Source organism: Protopterus annectens, chromosome 1.part0 (assembly GCF_019279795.1).
Source record: "Protopterus annectens isolate FY-2018-M chromosome 1.part0, PAN1.0, whole genome shotgun sequence".
NCBI classification, from domain to species: Eukaryota; Metazoa; Chordata; order Ceratodontiformes; family Protopteridae; genus Protopterus; species Protopterus annectens.
This window is the reverse complement of record NC_056725.1, coordinates 1347940211-1347961441: the sequence shown is the minus strand read 5'-3', so window position 1 is coordinate 1347961441 and position 21231 is coordinate 1347940211. Positions and strand designations below refer to the sequence as shown.

At 41.9% G+C, this 21231-nt stretch overlaps 2 protein-coding genes across 3 annotated transcripts in view; one reads left to right on the top strand and one right to left on the bottom strand.

Moving 5' to 3' along the window:
• WASF1 (WASP family member 1) overlaps nt 1-2716 on the bottom strand; it is a 1915084-nt gene extending 1912368 nt beyond the window's left edge. The window contains exon 1 of the mRNA XM_044066725.1: nt 2186-2716. The gene's annotated coding sequence lies outside the window, so the exon portion shown is untranslated. The remainder of the gene's footprint in view (nt 1-2185) is intronic.
• A 56-nt stretch (nt 2717-2772) lies between these two features.
• CDC40 (cell division cycle 40) overlaps nt 2773-21231 on the top strand; it is a 1050785-nt gene continuing 1032326 nt past the window's right edge. Inside the window, exon 1 of one of the 2 annotated variants that reach the window (XM_044066713.1) lies at nt 2773-3892. In XM_044066713.1, the coding sequence (XP_043922648.1) occupies nt 3713-3892 (180 nt within the window). In that variant the 5' untranslated portion in view covers nt 2773-3712. The remainder of the gene's footprint in view (nt 3893-21231) is intronic. The other variant, XR_006364212.1, reaches the window with a different exon arrangement.

Here is a 21231-nt window from a genome sequence, read left to right as displayed (position 1 = left end):
CCTTTACACCATAAAAATAGCAAGACATAGTTATCACTTGCCCTGGTTTACACATGGCAGTCCCCATTTCAACAGTTACATCCTGCTGAAAAACATGAAAAATGACAAATGCCCAAAAGATTAAAAAAATGCTGTTTCTTCTGCAAAAAAAAAAATTATTTTAGATCTAAAACACATTAATTCTATATAAAACAATTGAAACAATTCAAATAGTACAAGGGCCAGCTTTTATTTTTACAAAACAAAGTGAAATCAAAACCTTCTTTGCACTGGCTATGGATAGCGGCTGTCCTGCAATCTCTCATGTTTCTATATAAAAAAAATGTCTCACTTTGGCCATGTAACAATGTGGCAACCCTACAAAGTGAAATCAAAACCTTCTTTGCACTGGCTATGGATAGCGGCTGTCCTGCAATCTCTCATGTTTCTATATAAAAAAAATGTCTCACTTTGGCCATGTAACAATGTGGCAACCCTACATCATACTTCTCAACTGTCTCTGATTCTGACTCAAATGTTAGCTTTGGCCCTCTTAATCCCTCCTAAAACGGGTGACTTTTGGAAAAAATGCATTGAGTTCCATTTAATAAATAAGGACAATAATTAGAATTATATACTTCTTTTACTTCAGAAAATGTATATTAATCCATATCTCTTATTCGGTTCATGCTTCAAGTTAACAGTACTAATATTTTAAAAGACTGTCGCTAATTATGTCTGGATCTGTCCCTGATTCTGCTGAGAATCGTCTCTGAGAGCAGTAAATAGCTTAGTTGCTTCTAAAACCACACTGTTCCACCTGAGGTACTATTTTTCCACGCTCCTTCATACTAGCTCACAAATAAGGGTGTGTTTGTCCGAAGGCTAGATGGGTGGTGGTGGTGGTGGTGGTTGTGTTAACATAATTAATCCCTTCTAAGCAGTCCAATAAATTATTTATACATGTGCAGCTTCAAATAAGCGTGCAAAAACCAATCAATGCATTTTCTCCCCAAGCTAAGCAAAACCTAATCAGCGCAGGTAAATGCAATTCCTATACACTACTGCTACCCCCCCCCCAAAAAAAAAACACACACGCATTTATGAAACATGATCCAGAGTTCAGTTCTCATCCAGCAGCCCATTTAAAAACGGGATAGTAAAAGTCGTTTGTGCTTCCCTCAGTGTGCGTGCAGTAACAACTAAATTGTGTTTTATCCCACCCTTTGGTGTTAGAGCTACTTTTTCATAAACCTGCAGCTGGGAGCAGCACAGCAAGAGACAAACATAAATCCACCCACAGTAACTGAAGTAGCAGACGGCACCGATTTCAAAAGTGTTAGCCAAAATGAATAAAATAAAACACTACTCTTCAATGAAAACGCAGGATTATTGAATGTTAACCGTACAAATCCGCATTACAAATCTGCAGCTCAGATCGTGCCGCACATCGGTGTCCAGTCCAGCACAGGTGTGCAAGTGCATGCAACGCAAACACCTCGGTTTGAAGAAGCTAAAGCTTGCAAAGCAATGTGCACCACTAGCCATGAATACTAGGCGCATTCTCTCCAGTCAGTTCAGAGAGACGGGTCTTCATATAATGGTACACACATATAACACCTGAAATCAGAAACACAACGAAATCAGAATTCACAGAAGGAAAAACGCCTTGAAACTGAATTACTGCTGTACAATTTTTGCAAGTTTTAATGAAATACCCTTTATAAATGAAAGTGCTCTGAAACGTACGGAGAACCGATTCTTTTATTCGCATCGAATCTGCAAAAAACACACGCCCTCGATTATACAGATAATTGTATCTATACTGTTAACTGTCTAGTGTTTTGTTTTCTTCTTTTTCGGAAGGATCGCTTACACTCTGCTTAGTACAAAACAACTTCAAAGGCACAAATCAGATACCCATCACACCAAGAAAGCACTTTCAAATAAAAGTGGATTACTGTACTGTGCAACGTGACGTCACACCTTCAAAACCTTTCAAGATCTAAAAGCCGGCAAAACACAATGCCTACAAAAAACAACTTTATATTCCTTTTATATAGGGACCACAAACAGCAGTTTAATACATTGATATCTGCAGGTGTGATACCCAAACAAGTTGGAATTTAGAAGAAAAAATAATTTAAACAAAACGTGTTACAATGGAAATATCGGGGTGCTTATAAATCCTGCAACAGAGACTTACTTGAGATAGCTCTTACAATTTGACTGCTGTAACCCGTTTATGTATTCCACCTTGCCAGCAGCATCGAACCCCTCCCTCCCGGGAGTGCTCGAAGTTTAAATACCCGGTTCTTTTCTTCGCCTGTTGTTACTGATCTCTTTTTCAATAACAACGAGACAAGGGATAAAGCAAGCGAAAGAGGGAGGGAGACAAGCAGGGATGGAGAGAGGGAGGGTCGCTTGAGGGCGGAGTCATAGCACCAAGCCTGAGGAGTGGAGCACAACAGCCGATAGGAGAAGCATAGTAGTCTCTTTGCGTAGGGTATTCTAACGTGTGTTAGCACTATTTCTAAACGAGAAGTACCAATATTATATGCTACAATAACTGAAAAAAAGTGTAATGTGTGCACGTGTACGCGGGAGGGGGTGGTACAGTCCAACTTCTCCCCCTCTATTGAAAAGCACGTTTTCCAGCTGTGACGTCGCCGTCTTGCCCCGTTGACAGCTGGTGTTCGCCTGTTGTTGTGCATGAGAGTAGTCTTGCGCTAGTAAACCTGGAAGAAATTGACTGTAGTGAGTCGTGCACAATCTCACCTTCGTATTTAAAGTCTTATGTTTGTACATAATGCTGTAGCTGCTTTATATCCCTTGCGTAGCTGTCAACCTTTCACCGTCAAGATAGAGAATAAAGTACCAAATTAGAGAAAGACTCCAAATTACGACTCATTCTTTTGAGTAGCTGTGTGTTAATGTAGAAAGGTGATCGAAACGGGGCAGAGCTCTCAACGAATCAAAAATACTGAAATAATCAAGGGCAATTTTACAATATAAGTGCTATTAGCATGAGACATTGACAGTACAGAATATGAATCAATACACCTTTTCTAAAGTAAAATTATATTACTCTAATGTCGTTATTTATTAAATGTAATTCACCACCTTTTCACCAAAAGTCGTGCGTTTTATGAGAAACTGAGGGACAGAGCTAAAATATGAGTAAAAATCATGTACCATGGACAACTGAGAGGTATGATGAACATGACTTTTTGGGATTGCCAGTAGTTGCTAGCTGTATCCTGTGATCAACATCTCTTCTCAATAAAACAGGTATCGGAGGGAACAGAGTAAGAGTTGTGGCAGAATAAGGACCGTCCCTAAACATTAGAGACAGTTGACAGGGACACTCATATTTTGCCAGAGTTGCGTGTTACATATTCCACATAAAAATGCCGTACAGCAGTTGGCATATTCGCTGACTATACAATACGTTTGTGTGAGACAAAGTAACGCAACAAGCATGTAGACACTAAATGGCGAAATGGTAAGATATTCAGTTATGGGTCGGATTGTGGTAAGTAGGTGAGGAAGCATGATTTACTCCCTACTAAATAGTGTGCAATTGAAAACAGGAAATTAGCTGTTTAAAATGTTAACGATGGTTTTGGTAGAAACGGAACGTTTCCACTGAGCAGAAAGTAAAGTTCCACACCTGTGTTTATCTTCCTGTTAGAACTTACTTCACCCGGATATTTATAGAGGTCGGACCAACATGTCTGCTGCTATAGCGGCTCTCGCTTCTTATGGTTCCGATTCTGAGTCGGATGATAATCAGCTTCAGGACAGAGACAATGTTGCAAAAGATGAAAGTCTTATTCATTTAAAGCCATTGCCTAGTGGCATCAGGTCGTTGCCTTTGGTTTTGAATGCAGCGCCGGAAGTGGCTGTGAAAGTGAGTGCCTTTTCTTGCTTAGACAGTTTTGCCAATTGGAGAGTTGAACACAGTTGGTTAGGATTTTAAATGAAAAGCTTGTAAGGAAGGAAGGAATGGAAACACCAAGAAGTTGAAGACATATGTTGAGAGCGCTCTGGCTTGGTGGAGTGGGTTAGGTTTTTTTTTCCAGAAGTTTGATTATTGTAGTAGGAGGTTAGTTTTAGAACTTAAAGATTAACATTGTTCCTATGAAAAAGGTTTATTGATGAATGCAGTTTTCTACTTTTCAACCTTTTGGCGCAGAAAAATCAAGACAAAGTGTAAAATAACGGGGTGACAAAGATCCAAAAATAAGGACAGGTTTTAAGTATTGCTCTTATACACTTAGCCTAGTATGAACCTATGAACTTTCTATCTGCCCTATGGCATTTACAAGCTTAGCCAGAGTGTGTTTGGCTTTCGCCATCCATTTTACAATGAATTTTGCTATGCCCTTTTTCGAGGTTAGTATACTGTGCATCTAACAGTGACACAGAAGTGATACCCGGAGTAAATTTTGCTAGAATAACGTGATTTGTGTTAGCGCCCATTTTCTAAGGATATTTACTGGAAAGGCTCACCAAGACTGCTACACTTTGCTGTGAGGGGAAGGTTAGTTTGCTTTTTATTTGTGGTATTTTGTATTACTTTACTGCCTTTTTCTATTTTGAATACTGTGATTTGTTTTCTTTACTTTGTGTTTTACTTGTATTCTGCTTTTAACTGCATATTAAAACTTTAAGAGAGACCACAGCTCTGTCTCCTATGAGTCGGGCAGAATTTTTTCCCCCCACCCCGTTATTGTTGTGTTCTTAAACACCACTGGCTTTCTAGTTGCCTGCCCCTTATGTTAATTTGACCATATATCTCATTTCCTCTGCTTTTACTGGCTTGTGTGAGTAAGCGCAAAATTATCATATTGTGAAATCACTCCCCTTCAACTATTTAAATTTATTGGCCATCCTACTGTATTCCATAGTACCAGAATACAAACGTGATCACTCTTTTTCATTCTATCTTGTTGTTTTAAAAATACTGACTCTCCACTAAAACTTAACTTTTTAGACTGGTAAAACTTAAGTTACCTACTTTCACATCTAACTCCTTTAGCGCACACTGCAGTGTTTAGGATAAACCATTTTTTTCATCTTACCTTTAAACATCCCTGTGACTAACGCCTGCTTTAAGCCTGCTGGAAAGCACTAGGAAGCCTTAAACTGATACAGGCACTCAACTCTCCTCATTAATAAGGAGAAATTAATTGTAGGTACTAAACAGCCTATAATTGCAAAGTACCTTGCTAAGGTAAGGGAAAACAGCTCTTGGACATGTCTGGTTTGGTGCTTTTTTTGTAAAGTACAAGGGTCAGCTTCCGGTGATTTCTCCTGTCCTCCTGGGGAATCCGGGCATACTGGGGTAATGCAGCAATTGCCTCATGTACACAGACAACCCTCTCTTCCTACCACACAACACTACAATCTGCGAGAGATGCATTTGCATAGACAAGCTGGAAGCAAAGCTCTCTCTGTCCAAGATTGTGCTAGACAGTGAAGAGGAGAAGGTTAACACCCGCACTACACCTCAAGCAACACCTAGCCCTTCTAAACCCACACCACCAACACACTCGTATAGCAACACTAAGCCCTCCTATGCAGAGGCCCTTAACAGTAACCTGCCCAAGCAACAAGGACCTCCAAAGCTGAAACGCAAACCAACACCAATCACAACCACAGTGTCACACAGCTTACAACACCAGTGTCCCACCCAACAACAGCCCCTAAGGCAAGACAACGTACCCAGCACTTTAGTCATAGGTGACTGTATAGTCAGGCACACTGATGTCCCACTCACCAGGCTGAACAAGGAGAAAATTACAGTCAGCTGCCTGTCGGGTGGCAGGGTCCGCCACATAACGCATGCATTCAAGTCACTCCACAACAATTACAAAAATGACTGTTATTGTCCATGTTGGAGTGAATGACATGAGACCTACCTTCCTGGACTATATGAAAAGAGACATAGAAGAGCTCTCGGCTCATGTGGCCCAGGCAGGTATGACCCTAGCCCTGAGTAGCATTCTGCCTTCGCCCAGAATGATACCACAGTATAAGGACAAAATGATTGACTTCAACAATTGGCTAAGCTTCTGGTGTCATTCAAAGGGATCCAGTATCTGTCTGCCTGGGACGACATGATTGACAGACTGCGATGCTTTGCCAGAGATTATCTGCACCTGTCGCAGGAAACAACATGGTGCACGTATGGCAACTGCTCGGCTTTGAAGTCAGCGCATAAGAAAACAAAAATAGCCAGCAGAAATGGTGGAATACAAGAAGTTTTCTAATATAAAACACATAACTAGGTAGAGGGTAGTAAGCCCAACTACCAGACAGGTATGGTTGCTGGCTATTTTTGTTTTCTTATGCACATGCCGCCCCTGGGATTCAGGTTACTGGCTAAGGCTCTTGCCACCCTTATAGTGTCTTTTTAAGGCAAAGTTTGAAGGACAAAACCAAAACTGTAACTGGTACAAGCATGTAAAATCTGAAGGTAATGCTACTCAGAGCTAGAAGTCTAAACCTCAAAATGCACTCTCTCGAGGCACTCCTAAAAATGGAGAACATAGATATCTGTGCAGTAACTGAGACCTGGATCAAGGCTCCAGAGAGCACCCCTGCGATACCAGGCTACAACTCTTACCACAATTTTCGGCCACCAAACCAGGACTGAAACACTAAAGGTGGAGGAGTGTCCATATTCACCAAGGATATTCACACCACCAGGCTAGTTGCTTAACACAATGCGTTTGAAATTCTCCAGGTGCAACTAACGCTAGGTAAGACTGCAATCCAAATTGTAGCTTGCTACACATCCCCCCACCATGCCTCAAGATTCTCACTACACCTTTCTAAACATACTGGAAAATATTAAGATACAACCAAACACCCTAATACTGGGTGATTTCGACTACCCTGTCTTTAACTGGGAAAACTACTTGTGTACCAACACCTTTGCCCAACGGTTCTTGGAATTCATAAATTCCAATGCCCTGGATCAACTAATCCATAGTCCCACCAGGGGCTCCAATATTCTAGACCTGGTCATTACCAACATGGGAAATAGATGCTCCACACCTATGGTCACCCCCTCGTTGGTCAGGTCTGACCATAAGCTAATCACCCTTGACATCCACATCCCTCCCCCACCCCCCAGTAAGGAAACCTCCGTAAAAAAAACTTCTCCAAAGCCAACTTCATGCTACTCGAGTCAGAAGTGACAAACTTCATGACACCCATGCAGACGGGAACTGAAAGTTCGACTGCTGAATCCTACACTAAGGCACTGTACGAGCACATCCACTTGTGCATGAATCGTGGCATCCCAAATAGAACCAAGAATCTCTCCTCTTAAAAAAAGGGAGCCAATCTGGTGGTCCCCTGCCATAAACAAACTTTACAACAAAAGGAAGAAACTGTTGCAGAAAAGAGTAAAATCGCAGGATGCAAAATACTTCCTTACCAGCCTCAGTAAGAAGCTGTGATCCCTCATAAAATCCTCTAAACAGGTTACGAAAATTAAATTGCCAAAGATTCCAAAGACAACCACAAGGCATTCTATATCTGTGTCAAGAATCTAAATGGCAATGCTCCGATCTGCTCCGAGCTACAACAGAATGGCATTAAATATACTGATCCAAAGGATATTGCCAATATCCTGGCAGATCAGTTTAGTGCCAGCTTCACCCCCTAAAGGGCCCATCTCAGTACTGAAAGATTGCCAAATTCCGGTAATAACGGCCACACAGGTAAAACCGCACTCTCCAAAGCTAGGAATACAGCATCCATGGGACCACACAACATCACAGGCTGTGTACTACATGAACTACAAAAATGAACTGGCACCTCACCTAAATGTCATGTTTAATCATAGCCTCACCTCAGACTTCATGTCTACTGAGTGGCGCACAGCTGTACTTATCCCACTCCACAAGGGGGGATCCACCTTGGATCCTGGGAACTACCACCCCATCAGTCTGACGAGCCTGATCTGCAAGGCCATGGAACGTATTATCCTGGAACTTATAAACCAAGACATTGGCAACCTTCAAACACTGGACCCCACCCATTCGTGAAGGGCCGATCTTGTCTCCTGAACCTGACCGACTTTTTTGAATCAGTCTTCAAAGCTGTGGACGTGGGTAAGGCGGTCCACACAGCATGTCTGGACCTTGCCAAGGCCTTCAACACCATCCCCCAATCTGGAATCCTAGATAAACTTACTAAGCTGGGCATTAATCCGTACGTCACTCGATGGGTTGCCAACTGGCTTACTGACAGAACCCACACTGTAAAAGTAGCCGACTCCAAATCAAGCTCCAGATAAGTGGAGTACCTCAGGGTTCAGTCCTGGGACCGCACTTGTATGACATCTACTTCTCTGAAGTACAGGCCAACTCTAAGGGACTTTTGACTAACAAAGTTTGCAGATGACTGCAAACTGGGAGCCATTATTGATTCCCCAAATGATGTGCATATTCTACAAAAGGGTCTTACAGAAACAGATGCTTTGTGACGGAGCCATGGGCTCAAGCTCAATGCCAAGAAATGTATAGTTATCCCCTTTGGGAAAAAAAACCTGTACCCATGAATTACCATATAGGTGACAGTACACTATAAACACTGAAAGTGTGATAAGAGACTTGGAACACAGGTGGACAGTGGTCTCACCTTCGATAACCACATCGCCACAACAGTCAGGAAATCCTTCTGTGTGGCACACCTTATCACGAAGGGCTTTTCGTCCAGAAAAAAGGAGGTCATTGTCCCACTGTACTCATCCCTCATTAGACCCATTATAGAATACAACTCCCTGTTTGGTATGTACCTCTCAAGGCATCTGTAACAATTGGAAAGGCCACAGAAATACCTCACTAAAAGAATCACAGGCCTAAAGTAGATGCCCTATGCTGACCATCTTAAAAAAAACTCCAGCTATATGCTGTCGCATATCGTCTACTGAGAAGCAATCTCTGCTTAACATACAAGGCCATGTCGAACCCAGAGCTGTTGGACATGCTGCACTTAAAGAAATCCCAATCCCCCAGAGCCACATGCTGCCGAGATCTATACCTTGTTATCACAATGAACAAAACTTGCTGGAGGGATAGGTTCCTGACCCAGAGACTCCCCAGACTCTAAAATAGACTGCCTATACATGTCAAGCAGAGTGCCTCTTTGGCTCTTTTCAAAAGGAACCCTGATTGGATGGGAGATAGGAAATTCACCCCGGGGATTATGTCAGTCGCCCTGCTAGACAGGGGTCCAGGGAAGTAAATATTGTAGGAAGAAATAGCCAGGGAATTGTTATGGCTTGGCTTATATAGGCCCTAGGGCGGATAGCCTAGTACCAACCTATGAACCTGTGATATGAAGTTTGAAACTCAAATGTGTGCCATTACTTAGTGACTTTATTCCAAAGCGATTTGCTAAAAAAACCCCACAAATTTTATGAGGAACTGAGCTATAATATGAGGTGAAACTCAGGACCGTTGAAAGGCATGTCTTTCCAGTTTTAATGAAATAAAGTTGAACTGAACTGAATGTTCTACTGATCAGATCTACAGTAACGTATGTCTTAATCTATACAAGTATTATACCTATAATAGATAGGTCTACTAGTTTTATTTCATTCTGTGGTTGCAAAATAATGGTATTACCTCCCACTCTGCTCACTTTTTATATATCTGCATCTCTCCACAAGAGGAAATAATTGAGAGTTATGAGCATAAAGGTGACATTCAGGCCTACCATAGTCATCAGTGTCATTAATAATTGGGAAGGTATACACGAGCACAGGGACTAGGGCAAGTTTCCTATTAACAAACTTAACCTTTTCGTTTCATAGATGCCTTGCAGTGTGGTGTATGATCGGCATGATAAGCTATTTACTCCTCATCTTGTTAATGTGACAGGTGAAGGTACAGTTTTGTAAACTTCTAGCATGACTGTAGATGTCCTTGCCTTCATTGCTGCATTATTCTTAACAGATGGGATTCCCTGCTGTGGAAGCCCAAATGTCTGGCCAGTCTGCCAAAGACTACTTGTTGCTTTTAAAAGTTATGTCAAACGTCATCCAAAAGCTCCTTGCATAGAGTAGAGCATAAAGGAGACGTTCAGGCCTACCATAATCCGAAATGAATGCCCCAGTAGGAGCACAGTCTTGTACATCCAGGAAGGCAAAAAACTAGGGGGAGAGAGGGAGCAAATACTGCAGCAATGAAGGTAAGGACATCTACCATTATGGTAAGATTTTACACAACTGTACTATGTCCTTGTATTCACTGCTGCATTATTCTTAACAGATGGGAGAGTGCCAACGCTAAAGAGGAAACTTGGGAGAGGGAAGGCACATAAGAGCCCCCTAAAAAGCCAGGAAGAATGGTACTAGCAAAACCAGCTGTAGAGATACCATCCAACATTTAGTGCTTGGTAAAGGTATGCACAGAAGTCCAGGTAGCTGCTTCTAGAATAGAATTAGCATCTAAGCCCTTGAAAAAGCTATAGAAGAAGCCACAGCTCCTAGTAGAACGAGCCTTAACTGAAGAAGAAAGGCTCTTGCCATGAAAAGTGTAACAGAAGGAAATAGCTGTAGAAGTCCAAGAAGAAATAGTTTGCTTGGATATAGCAAGTCCCAAAGATGTAAGATGAAAGGAAACCGATAACTGATCAGATTTTCTAATAACCTCAATCTTATCCAGTATACCCTGAGTTGCTTATGCACGTCCAAAGTACGCAGCACCCTCTCACTGTCAGATTGTGGACAGGGGAAAAAGTAGGCAAATTAATAGGCTGATTCAATGAGAGCTCATTAATCACCTTAGGCATAAAAGAAGGGTTAGTGAGCAAGGACACCCTATCCTCATGAAAGATCAAAAAAGGAAGACAAGCCATAAGGGCTTGCAACTTAGACACCCATCTGGCAGAAATAAGCGCTAACAAAAGAACAGTCTTCCAGGAACAATGTAGCAAGGAAACTGTAGCAGCAGCCTCAAAAGGAGCCTGAGTCAACTTCTCCAAAACAGTTAAGATCCCAGGGAGGAGGAACAGGCTTCCTGGGAGGTCTAATATTAAAGATGCCTTTAAGAAATTTTCACCTCAAATCTAGAAGCCAAAGGAGGAGAAAAAGGTAGACAATCAGCGATAGCTGATAAGTGGGCCTCAACAGAAGAATAGGCCAAACCAGCATTGAGCATCTCACAAATAAGAGCAAACCAAAGGAACATCATTAAGTGGGTCCAGGTTATGAGACAGACATTAAATAGAACACCTCTTCCATTTGGATAAGTAGGTTTCCTGTCCTCCTGCAGGACTTGCAGCACATCCTCAGAAAAGATGTTTGTGAGGAATCAAAATCTTGTTGTCCACAGTGTCATTTGAAGCATGGACAGGTGCAGATGGATGAGAGATCCTTTGTCTTGTTGTGAGTAGATCTACCCTGTGAGGTAACTTTTGGTGATTCCCTCTACTTCTGCATCTAGCCAGGGGCAACCAGTGCTGTTGTGGCCAAAAGGGAGTCACCAACAGGATTTTGGTAGCATCCTGTTAAATCTTGAACAGGACTTTTGGAATGAGGGGGGGGGGATGCCTAAAGAAACATCCCCTTCCAAAAAGATGAGGGCATCCACCTTCCACACCAAAGGACCTGGGACTTTGGCACAAAACAGAGGAAGTTGTTTGTTTAGAGGGGAAGCAAAAAGATCCACTTGAGGAGTACTTCACTGGTGGATAATGTCCAGGAACACATCCCTGTGTAGCAACCATTCGTAGGACTGAGAAAGAACCTGCTCAGAGTGTCTGCCATAGTGTTCTGACTGGAAGGGATATAAACTGCCTGAAGAGTCACTTGATACTTGACAGCAAGATCTCATACCAGAAGTGACAACCGGCAAAGAAAATAAGAAATCACATTACTGTGGTGTTGTCTTTGAACACCTCGAGAGGCCCTGGAGAGAGGAGGATGAAAGGCCTGAAGAGCCCTCATCTGTTTGACATTGATGTGCTCCTTTTGCTGATGAGACAACCACATCCCCTGTACTTTTAGGGAGCCAAATATCACCCCCATCCCATATCTGAAGTGTCTGTGAACAGTTTCTGGGAGGGAACTGGGGGTTGAAAAGGGATCCCTAGATTCAGAGACAACTGCTGAATCCACCAGTGAAGTTTCTGTCTAAGACATTGAAGAAGAGGAACAAGAGGAACTACAAAGTCTCTAGAGGATGTGCCTGTTGGAGCCACACTAGCTTCAGAAACCACTGAAACTTTCTCATGTGAAGTTTGGCCAGAGGGAGCATCAGAATGGTGGATGCCATGAAACCTAGAGCTCTCAGAAACTCCCTGGTGGTAATAGAAGCCAGAGGAAGAAGAGTGTGAAAAAATGAAATGAGAGTTAAGGTCTTTGGAGGGGTCAGGGATGCAAGCATTGACACTGTCTGAATCCTGCAACTCAGAACAATATGATCCTGAGAAGGATTCGGAGAAAGTTTTTTGAAATATATAGTGAACCCCAGGCTGTGAAGAAGGGAAATGACAAAATTAAGTGTTTTTTTTTTAATGTTCTCTGGAGAGAGAGCACCTGAATCAACAGATCATCTAAGTAAGGAAATAATTTGGATCTCATGAAGTCTGCAAAAAGCAATCACTGGACAAGGCATTTGGTGAACACCTGTGGGGCAGTAGGAAGACAAAAAGGCAAAGCAGAGAACTGAAAATGCCAGGAAGCAACAGAGGAAAAATCAAAAACTTCATGAAAAGAGGGTGGATCAGAATATGGAGATGAGCATCCTTGAGATCCAGAGACACCATATAGGCCAGAGTGAGCAAGAGTGGAAACCAGAATCTGAAGGGACAACATCCAAAAGGAAGGCACTTTTAGAAAAGTGTTTAGATGAGAAAGTTCTAGAATAGGTCTCAAAGTGCCCTCTTTCCTCGGCACTAGAAACGGTCTGGAGTAGAACTCTTTTCCACTTTGGGACACCGGCACCTCTTGAGTAGTACTCGGAGTCGAGATTTTGAAGAATCTCTGAGGAAAAAGGGAAGTTGTTCCTGAAGGGCAGAAGAATGCCCATAAAAGAGGATGGGATTTCCACACCATGAAGTACTCCTGTCGAATAATCGACAGAACCCACGAATCCTGAGTAATCTAAAGCCAAGCATGAAAAGAAAGATGAATGTGGCTGGGAAGAGATGAATAGTCATACAGCATCTGGTTTGTCCAGAAAGTAAATCTTTGGAGTCCCTGAAAACTGAGTAACCTTAGCAGGAGGAGCCTGTTTGCCACTCTTCCTACCTTTATTAAAAGGGCAGGATTGCCTACAAACAAAGGCGACTTAAACCAACCGGCAGCAGCTTCCCCAAACAAAAGTTTAGAATCCAAAGGAGCATCCAACAACCTAGCTTTAATATTATCAGGTATGTGTTGAAGTGTAAGTTAAGAATACCTCCTCATCACTGAACCAAAAACAGCAGCCCTAGAAGGGGCATCTGCTGCATCATAGCTACATTTAATAGAATGACAAATTACTTGAGAGGAAGCCTCTAGCGAGGAAAGAACATAAGTTTTACCCACAGAGTCTGGAAAATCAGAAATAAGTTGACAATCCTGAGAAAGAAGAGCCAACACATACCTAGACATATGGGTTTGATAATTAATAGCCCTAAAAGCTAGGGTAGCAGAAGTGTAAACTTTCTTACCCAACCTTTCCATAGTTCTGATATTCTTGTCAGAAGGCTTGGGCAAAGGAAGCAATTGAGATGGCTTATCAGAGACTACAGACACTACAGAGCGGTCCACAGTAGGACATTTATATAGGAAAGAACAATCCTCAGGCACCCTATAAAACCTGTCTGGCTTCTTGGGAGCAGGGGGCAGAGAATCGGGCATATGAGAGACATCAGAAAAAGCATCCAGCAAAGCAGCCAAAACAGGAGGAATAGCTGCAGGTTTAGGGGATTCCAACTACAGTAACTCATATTACCTCATGGATTTCAGAGACCTGAACATAACCTCACTTAAAAAAAATCCATCATCGTAGTGTGTGTCCCCAAACCAAATTTCCTGAAAAGGAACATCTGGACTAATAGATTTCTCCTCCTCTGATCCATAGTCTAAAGAAAAAGGAATTTGAGTAGAATAAGTCAGGGATTCATTATCTGAATCTGACTTCTCTTCAGAAGAATCCTGATCTCTAGGCCCTTCAGGAGGAGTAGAGGACCAAGGAGGAGAAGGAACCGAAACCCTTTGAGGAGGCTTTAAAGACATTAAAGCAGTAAGCAGCCCCTGAGTGAAGGCCTGCCACTCACTTTGTGGATCCCTAGGAGCAGAAGAAACATTTAATTTTAATCCTCCAAAAAGCTCAGACCCAGGACAGCAGTTGAGAACCATAGAAGGAACTGCTTCCCCAACTAAAAACTGAGGAACTCCCCTAGGCCCCTTGGAAAAAAAATCAGCTATGGTTCCCCCTGAATGCCCGAGATGGATGCCTGCAAAGCTTCTTCGGACATGCTGCCAGCCAGACCCTCACCAGCCTCTGACCGTGTTCAGTCAGAGAAATCTGACAACACAGCTTGGAGAGCCTCCGAGTTTGTAACAGCCTTGGGAGAAGTACCTGGCAGAGGCTGGACAGCCGAAGATTCCGGTCATACTTTTTTCACCTTCTTCTTCCCTAATAGCTGACCCTTGGGGCAGGAGATTCTTTCCATTGTATCGTTGGTGAGAAGCTTAAGATGTTAGTTCTCAAGATACATGGAAAGGGAAGAAAGTCAACTGCGAAAGGTTTTCGAAATGAATGATGCGTGACAAATAGAACAACACGCATGGTCATGAAAAGCTGGTAGACAAAAAAGGCACTTATTGTGGTGGTCTTTATGGGGAATCTGTCTGCCACATTAGCATTTACCCTTCCTGGATGACATTAACACCAAGGAGTACAAAAAAAGTAAGGAAAAAAGAAAATCCCCAACAGGACACTTTATCTGCAACTGCAGTAGAACTCACCGAACGGGTGTAGGTAGTCACTGCAGACCAAAAATGCATTCATCTGACAGAAAACGGGTGCAGGTACACAGACCGACAGTAAAAAGGTATGTTCAAACTGGAAGCAAAGAAGTTCTGATTATGGTAGGTCTGAACGTCTTCTTTATGCCCTGTGGTACGCGAGGAGCAGTTGGGTAATGTTCTGCATAACTTTTAAAAGTAACAAGTAGTCTTTGGTAGACTGGCTGGATGTTCAGGCTTCCACAGCAGGGAATCCCATTGGTTAAGAATACTGCAGCAGTAAATGTAAGAACATCAGTAGGTATATTGCAAGATACAGAAAATAGGATTCGTCTAATACTAATTGCATTAATAAATGTGTAGTTGAATTATTGCTAATATTCTTTAGTTGTCAACTTAATGGCCATACTTCAGACACTTTGTTTCAAGTTATCACTATATACGATTTGATTTGGATAGTTCTACCATTTGTTATTGAAATTTTTCCTTGACCTGAACTCCAGTACTTTGTGGTTGATAACTTTTCCCAGGTTCATAACTGTGCATCTGATGTTGTAAATCTTTGTTCATTAATTACTATTAGGTCTTCGGTTCCGTCCTCGGAACCGTTATGGCCGTTCAATGCTCGCACCAGCCAAAAACTCAGCTAAGACCTACCCATAATGCCGTTACTCCAGATCTCGTTTGCCGTGTTCCTAGTCAGACGTGCTGGCCATCTCTCTCAAAGCTAACTAGAAAATTGTCATTTTTAAGATGGTTTCTCTTCAAAATTGTTTATTTTTTAGTCAATTTAGCCTTTTTCTCACTGTTGCCTATAACCTAATTCTATTCCCTACCCTTTACCTTGATAATTTATTTTCTGCCATTATTGGTACTGTCCCTCTCTCCTGCCTTTGACAGGCCCTTCCTTACCACTTGTGGTATTTTTTAAATACCATCTCTGGTATTCTCTCACCTTTTTCTCTCCCTTATTTTGTTTTTTTCTATAGGGTAGCCTTGTTGCCATACTATGTCAGACAAAGCTAAGTTGGGGTTTAAGCAGTGTGACAAGTGTGGGCGTAAGATGCCTCCCTCTGATACACATGCTTGTTGTGTCTTCTGTTTGGGCATGGATCATATTAAAGCTGACTGTGACATTTGTGCTAGTTTTAGTAATTGTACACTAGCAGAATGTAAAAATAAGCTTATTTTAAAAGGTTTAATCAAGACACCATTTTCGGAGGCTCTGTCTGGGTCAGAGGTCTCACCCCCTCCAAAAATATAAGGAAAAACAGGAGTCACTCGGTTCCTGCATCTACGTCTGTTACAGAACAGAGTAGGCTCTCTGCTTCGCCGGCGCCCTTGGTGCAGACATCTTCGGCACCAGGTTCTGTACCTTCTCCCTCTGTGCCATCCATGATATTCACCCCCTATTTCAGTTCCAACCTCGGCACCACTGACTTCAGTGCCGTCCTTGGATCCGACATTGGGTCCAATGAATGTACCTGCTTTGGCACCATCCCGGCTCCGGCTTCCAGTCCTGTCGGAGCTCCTCACCTGGAGGTGGGCTCCTCAGGGTGGGGTGTGACCCCAGTTCTGAGGTTGTCCTTCCCGGTTCCGGGCACCCATCCCTCCTCGGGTGGGCCTGCTGTCCAGGTGAAGGAGAGGGTCCTTCACTCCAAAGGCTCGCAGTCAGCACCAGTGACATCAGTATCAGAACCCCCCCCCCCCCCAGCATGCACCTCTCCCAACCCTCTATTTCAGGATCCCGGGCATGGGAGTGGCAAGAACCCCCTTTGAAGGGAACCCCTTCTCCGGAGTCCTCCTCAGAAGATCCCACTGGGGAGCCACCCTGGAAGAAATGGTGCAAGAGGAAGCACCTTGATTCCCCGGAGGAATCTAACACCGAAGACACCTGTGGATCCTGGATCATTCCCAAGACCCGTTATCTCATCCACAGGAACAGATTCATCCAAACCCCCACAGTCTCAAGCTCACAGCTTATTTCCTCCACTTCCCAGTGATTGCCAGGCTGCATGACATCCCCTCTCCTGTTCATGAAATTCTTCTGGCTTCACACAAACCTTCCACCAGTAAAGTTTATTCTAGTAAATGGACTCTGTTCTCTATTTGGGCCAAAGATCAGAATTTAGACCCTTTCTCTATGCCTATTCAAAAGATCCTACAGTACCTGACTACTCTTTTACATGCAGGAGCCTCAGCATCAACATTCACTGTACATTTAGCAGCTATCGCCAATTTTCATAATGAACTTGATAATTCTTCCATTATGTCACACTGCCTATGCAAGACATTTTGAGAGGAGTATTACATGTTAAACCTCTGGTCAAGCCTCCCGTAGAACCTTGGGACTTGACTTTGGTACTTCAATCTCTCACAGGTCCTCCTTTTGAGCCCTTTGATTCATGTGATTTAAAAATTTTTGTCATGGAAAGCCTTATTTCTAGTAGCACTTACCTCAGCGAGAAGAGTATCTGAGCTGCAGGCCTTGAGTGTTGAGACCTTATTTGATCTTCCACATGGATAGGGTGTCCCTTCATACTGACCCTTCTTTCTTGCCCAAGGTCATTTCTGGATTTTCCATTAACCAATCTATTCACCTGCCGGTTTTCTTCCCTTAGCATTCTAATAGCGGGGCGTACCTTTTGCACACCCTTGCTGTGCATTGGCAGCTTCGTTGTTATTTGGACAGGACTAAATCGAGCATCTTTTGGTTCTGTGGTGCTTAGGAATATCCTTCCTTAGGGCCATCCAGGACTCAAGTAGCTGGGGACTCTGTCCTAATAGTAATTAATGAACAAAGATTTACAACATTAGATAAAGTTGTCTTACCATAACGTTCCATCTGTGTTGTAGATCTTTGTTCATTCATTACTTCCTGCCCTCATTCCCCCTGCCTGGACTCCTGGTGGACTTTAGGAACTCCTGGTTAGGGTATTTGCTCAGACAGAGCTTTCTACTATTTTTTTTCTATTACTGCGTCTATTATATAGGGGCGGGCAAACTCTATCTGGAGTAGCTAGGAGAGGGGCATCATGAGTAGGTCTTGGCTGAGAGTTTTTGTCTGGCGTGAGCTTGGAAACGGCCATATCGGTTCTGAGGATGGAACCGAAGTACTAATAATAGTAATGAATGAACAAAGATCTACAACACAGATGGAACGTTATTGTAAGACATAACTTCTTTTTTTCTTCTTGCAGTAGTTTATGACCGCATAAGAGCATTTGTCGAAAATGTTAATACTGTGCATTTTGCTGTATTACTTATTAAAACAAACAATTTGAAAAACAAAGTTTAAGTGAAAAGCCTGCTTGTTCTATGTGTATGATGTCAGTACTGTCATTTCATTTACTTGAGCATTCGAATGTGTGATACTGAGAAGCCATGTTGTTTCAGTAAAGTTCTCAGTAAATTCTCCATGACGATGGTAAGGAGATTGCAACAAGGTGGATAATAGCATGTATGACCAAAATTAGATGTTGAACTGCTTGATGGGGTAGGTGTTATATGGTGCTAGTGTTAAATGAGCATAGAATTTGTTAACTGGGTAATGGGTTTGTGGCATAACTTGTCTTTTATTCTAGTGCTCATTTTGTTGGTGGCATAACTTGACTCCGGTTTTACTGGATTGTTTTATATCAAAGTTACAGTAGCTAATTTGAGCAATAAACAGGAAATGCAGTTAGTGTAGTAAATTACTTAATCTAAAATCGAGCTTTCTAAATGTATTCATACTGATTTTAAACTTGATTAAAATTAAATTTTGCAGGCACACACATGATTTATGTAGTGGAAGCATACATAAAATTTAAAAATAGACCCAGCAAACTGGATTCTTAAGATTCTATTTATTTAAAGGTCTGTGAGCTGGACCTCAAGGCCTCCTTCCTTTCATTTGTGACCTAGATACATTGAGGTGTAAAAAATGCATATGAACAGTATGCATGTTTTATACAAAAATGTTATCCAAGTTGCATTTTAGAAAGTTGCCAGGGACACCACTGAAAGCTTCATTAGACGTGTACCTGCAGGAACATGTTGAGAAAGGTGACCCCATTAAGTCAAAACACCTGTACAACAAAATTTTGCCTTTTTCTGTAGGAAGAGTTTGAGCTGCAAGGAGGAAGCAGTATCTGAAATCACTAGGGAGAGAGTTCCATACTGTTGGACATACTATGAAGAAGGCATTTGCAGTGTGAGACAGCAATAAATAACTACAGGACAGGTGATCTGAGTGGTCTTGAGCACTGTCTCACTGATTCAAGCTGTCTAAGGAACAACATTAATCAAAGTTTATTGTAAATGTGGGGAGTTACTTTGTAGGTAATGGGTAGTCAATCGGTTTTCAGTTAATGGTGAAACAATGATGTGACCTCTTATCTTTCTAAATTTACAGGTTGTATTTTGCAAGGTTTGGAGTGTGTGCTGGATATGCATAGGGATTTGATACAGTAACTTGACTTAAGACTGCTGCCAAGCATAGTGTTCAAAGCAAGCTTCCTAGATGCACACCAACAGTGTGGTGGGGGGACATAATTTAAAACAGATGTTGCCAGCTTCTCAGAAGGTGATTGTTTTAGTGTTTGTTTTGTGGTGGGGGACATAATTTAAAACAGATGTTGCCAGCTTCTCAGAAGGTGATTGTTTTAGTGTTTGTTTTGTGGTGGGGGACATAATTTAAAACAGATGTTGCCAGCTTCTCGGAAGGTGATTGTTTTAGTGTTTGTTTTGTGGTGGGGGGACATAATTTAAAACAGATGTTGCCAGCTTCTCGGAAGGTGATTGTTTTGGTGTTTGTTTTGTGGTGGGGGGACATAATTTAAAACAGATGTTGCCAGCTTCTCAGAAGGTGATTGTTTTAGTGTTTGTTTTGTGCTATCATAATTTGTTCCCTTTGACACTTTAGATTCAGATGATGTGCTTTACCTGAAAATCCTTTAATACCATCTTTATTTGTTTTTGGGCGCTGTGGTAGCGTGGCACCACGAGAAATAAAATGTAAAGCTGTAAAGCTGTATAACAAGTACCTAGAAGGATGCAAAAGTGGTCATTCCTTTTCATGGGGTTTTGGGAGAGGCCTCATGTGGAGCAGTTTTTTCTTCTCCAAAGGCAGACAAAAGGGTTGCTGGAGACTATGCACAGGAATGAAATCAAGATGACACGGGCTGTAGAAGGACTGGATTACAGAGACATGCTGAAAATCGTGGTTCAGTTAATATGGCAGCTAAAAAGAGAACACAATATTATTTTTAAAATAATGGGAATGCATACTTTGGAGATACCAGTAAGGGGAAAAAACAGAGTGGTGATGTTGAATCAGGAGTTCTTATTAAGGGGGTCAGGAGTAGTTGCTACTGCTGGTAAAGGAGAGGGTTGAAGAACCAGAAGCTAACTCGTTTTTATACAAATTGCTTTTTTCAGTGATATAATTGTATTTTTGTTAAATGAATTCTGGTGCAAAGTGTGTGTCCATGAGACTGCAAGGCCTGGATTTGAAAGTAATCTTTTTAAATATACAAAAAGTCCATAGTAGACATCACATTTACACATTCTCACGAGAAGAGAAACCCCACGCAACCTTTTACTTTTTATTTTATTAGTATTGTTAACTGAGGGTAGGACATTGATCCACAGGGACTTATATGTCAAAATCATCCTTTTGCTAAGTGACTTGCTCAGAGTCGCACAGTGTAAAACAGAGGCTGACTAAGTCAAACTCTGGACCCCATGATGCAGCTCATTAACAGCAAATAGTGTCAATCTTCTCTACCACCAGAAAGTATTACATTACTGTTGTTGTTAATTTCTTTTTTTGCACTCTTTGAATTTGTCAAGATGCTGTGGACAGAGACTGACTTTGTTTCACAGACACGTACCATACTAATTGGATCATAGTCCACATTCACGTAATTTCGCATCCACATTTATGTACACATCGTGTATTATTACAGAGCACTGCACATGGTACTATTCAACATAAAATCACATTGGAACATTTTCTCAAAGTCTGCATTTGGAGCCGTGACTTTCACAAGAGGGTCTTGTTTTCCCTTTTATATATTCTAAACTGCAGTTCTTTCCTCCCTGTAGAACTGGAAAACTCCTGTTTAAAATTGCAGCTTTTATCACATTTAATGTTATTCCATTTGAATCATTAGTCCTTGTGTAACTTGTGTTTTAATCATTTGTGGAATGTGGCATTTTTAGCTTGAAACATGGCTGCTAGGTACTACAATAAGTGTCTAGTTGTCTGCAAATATGAACTG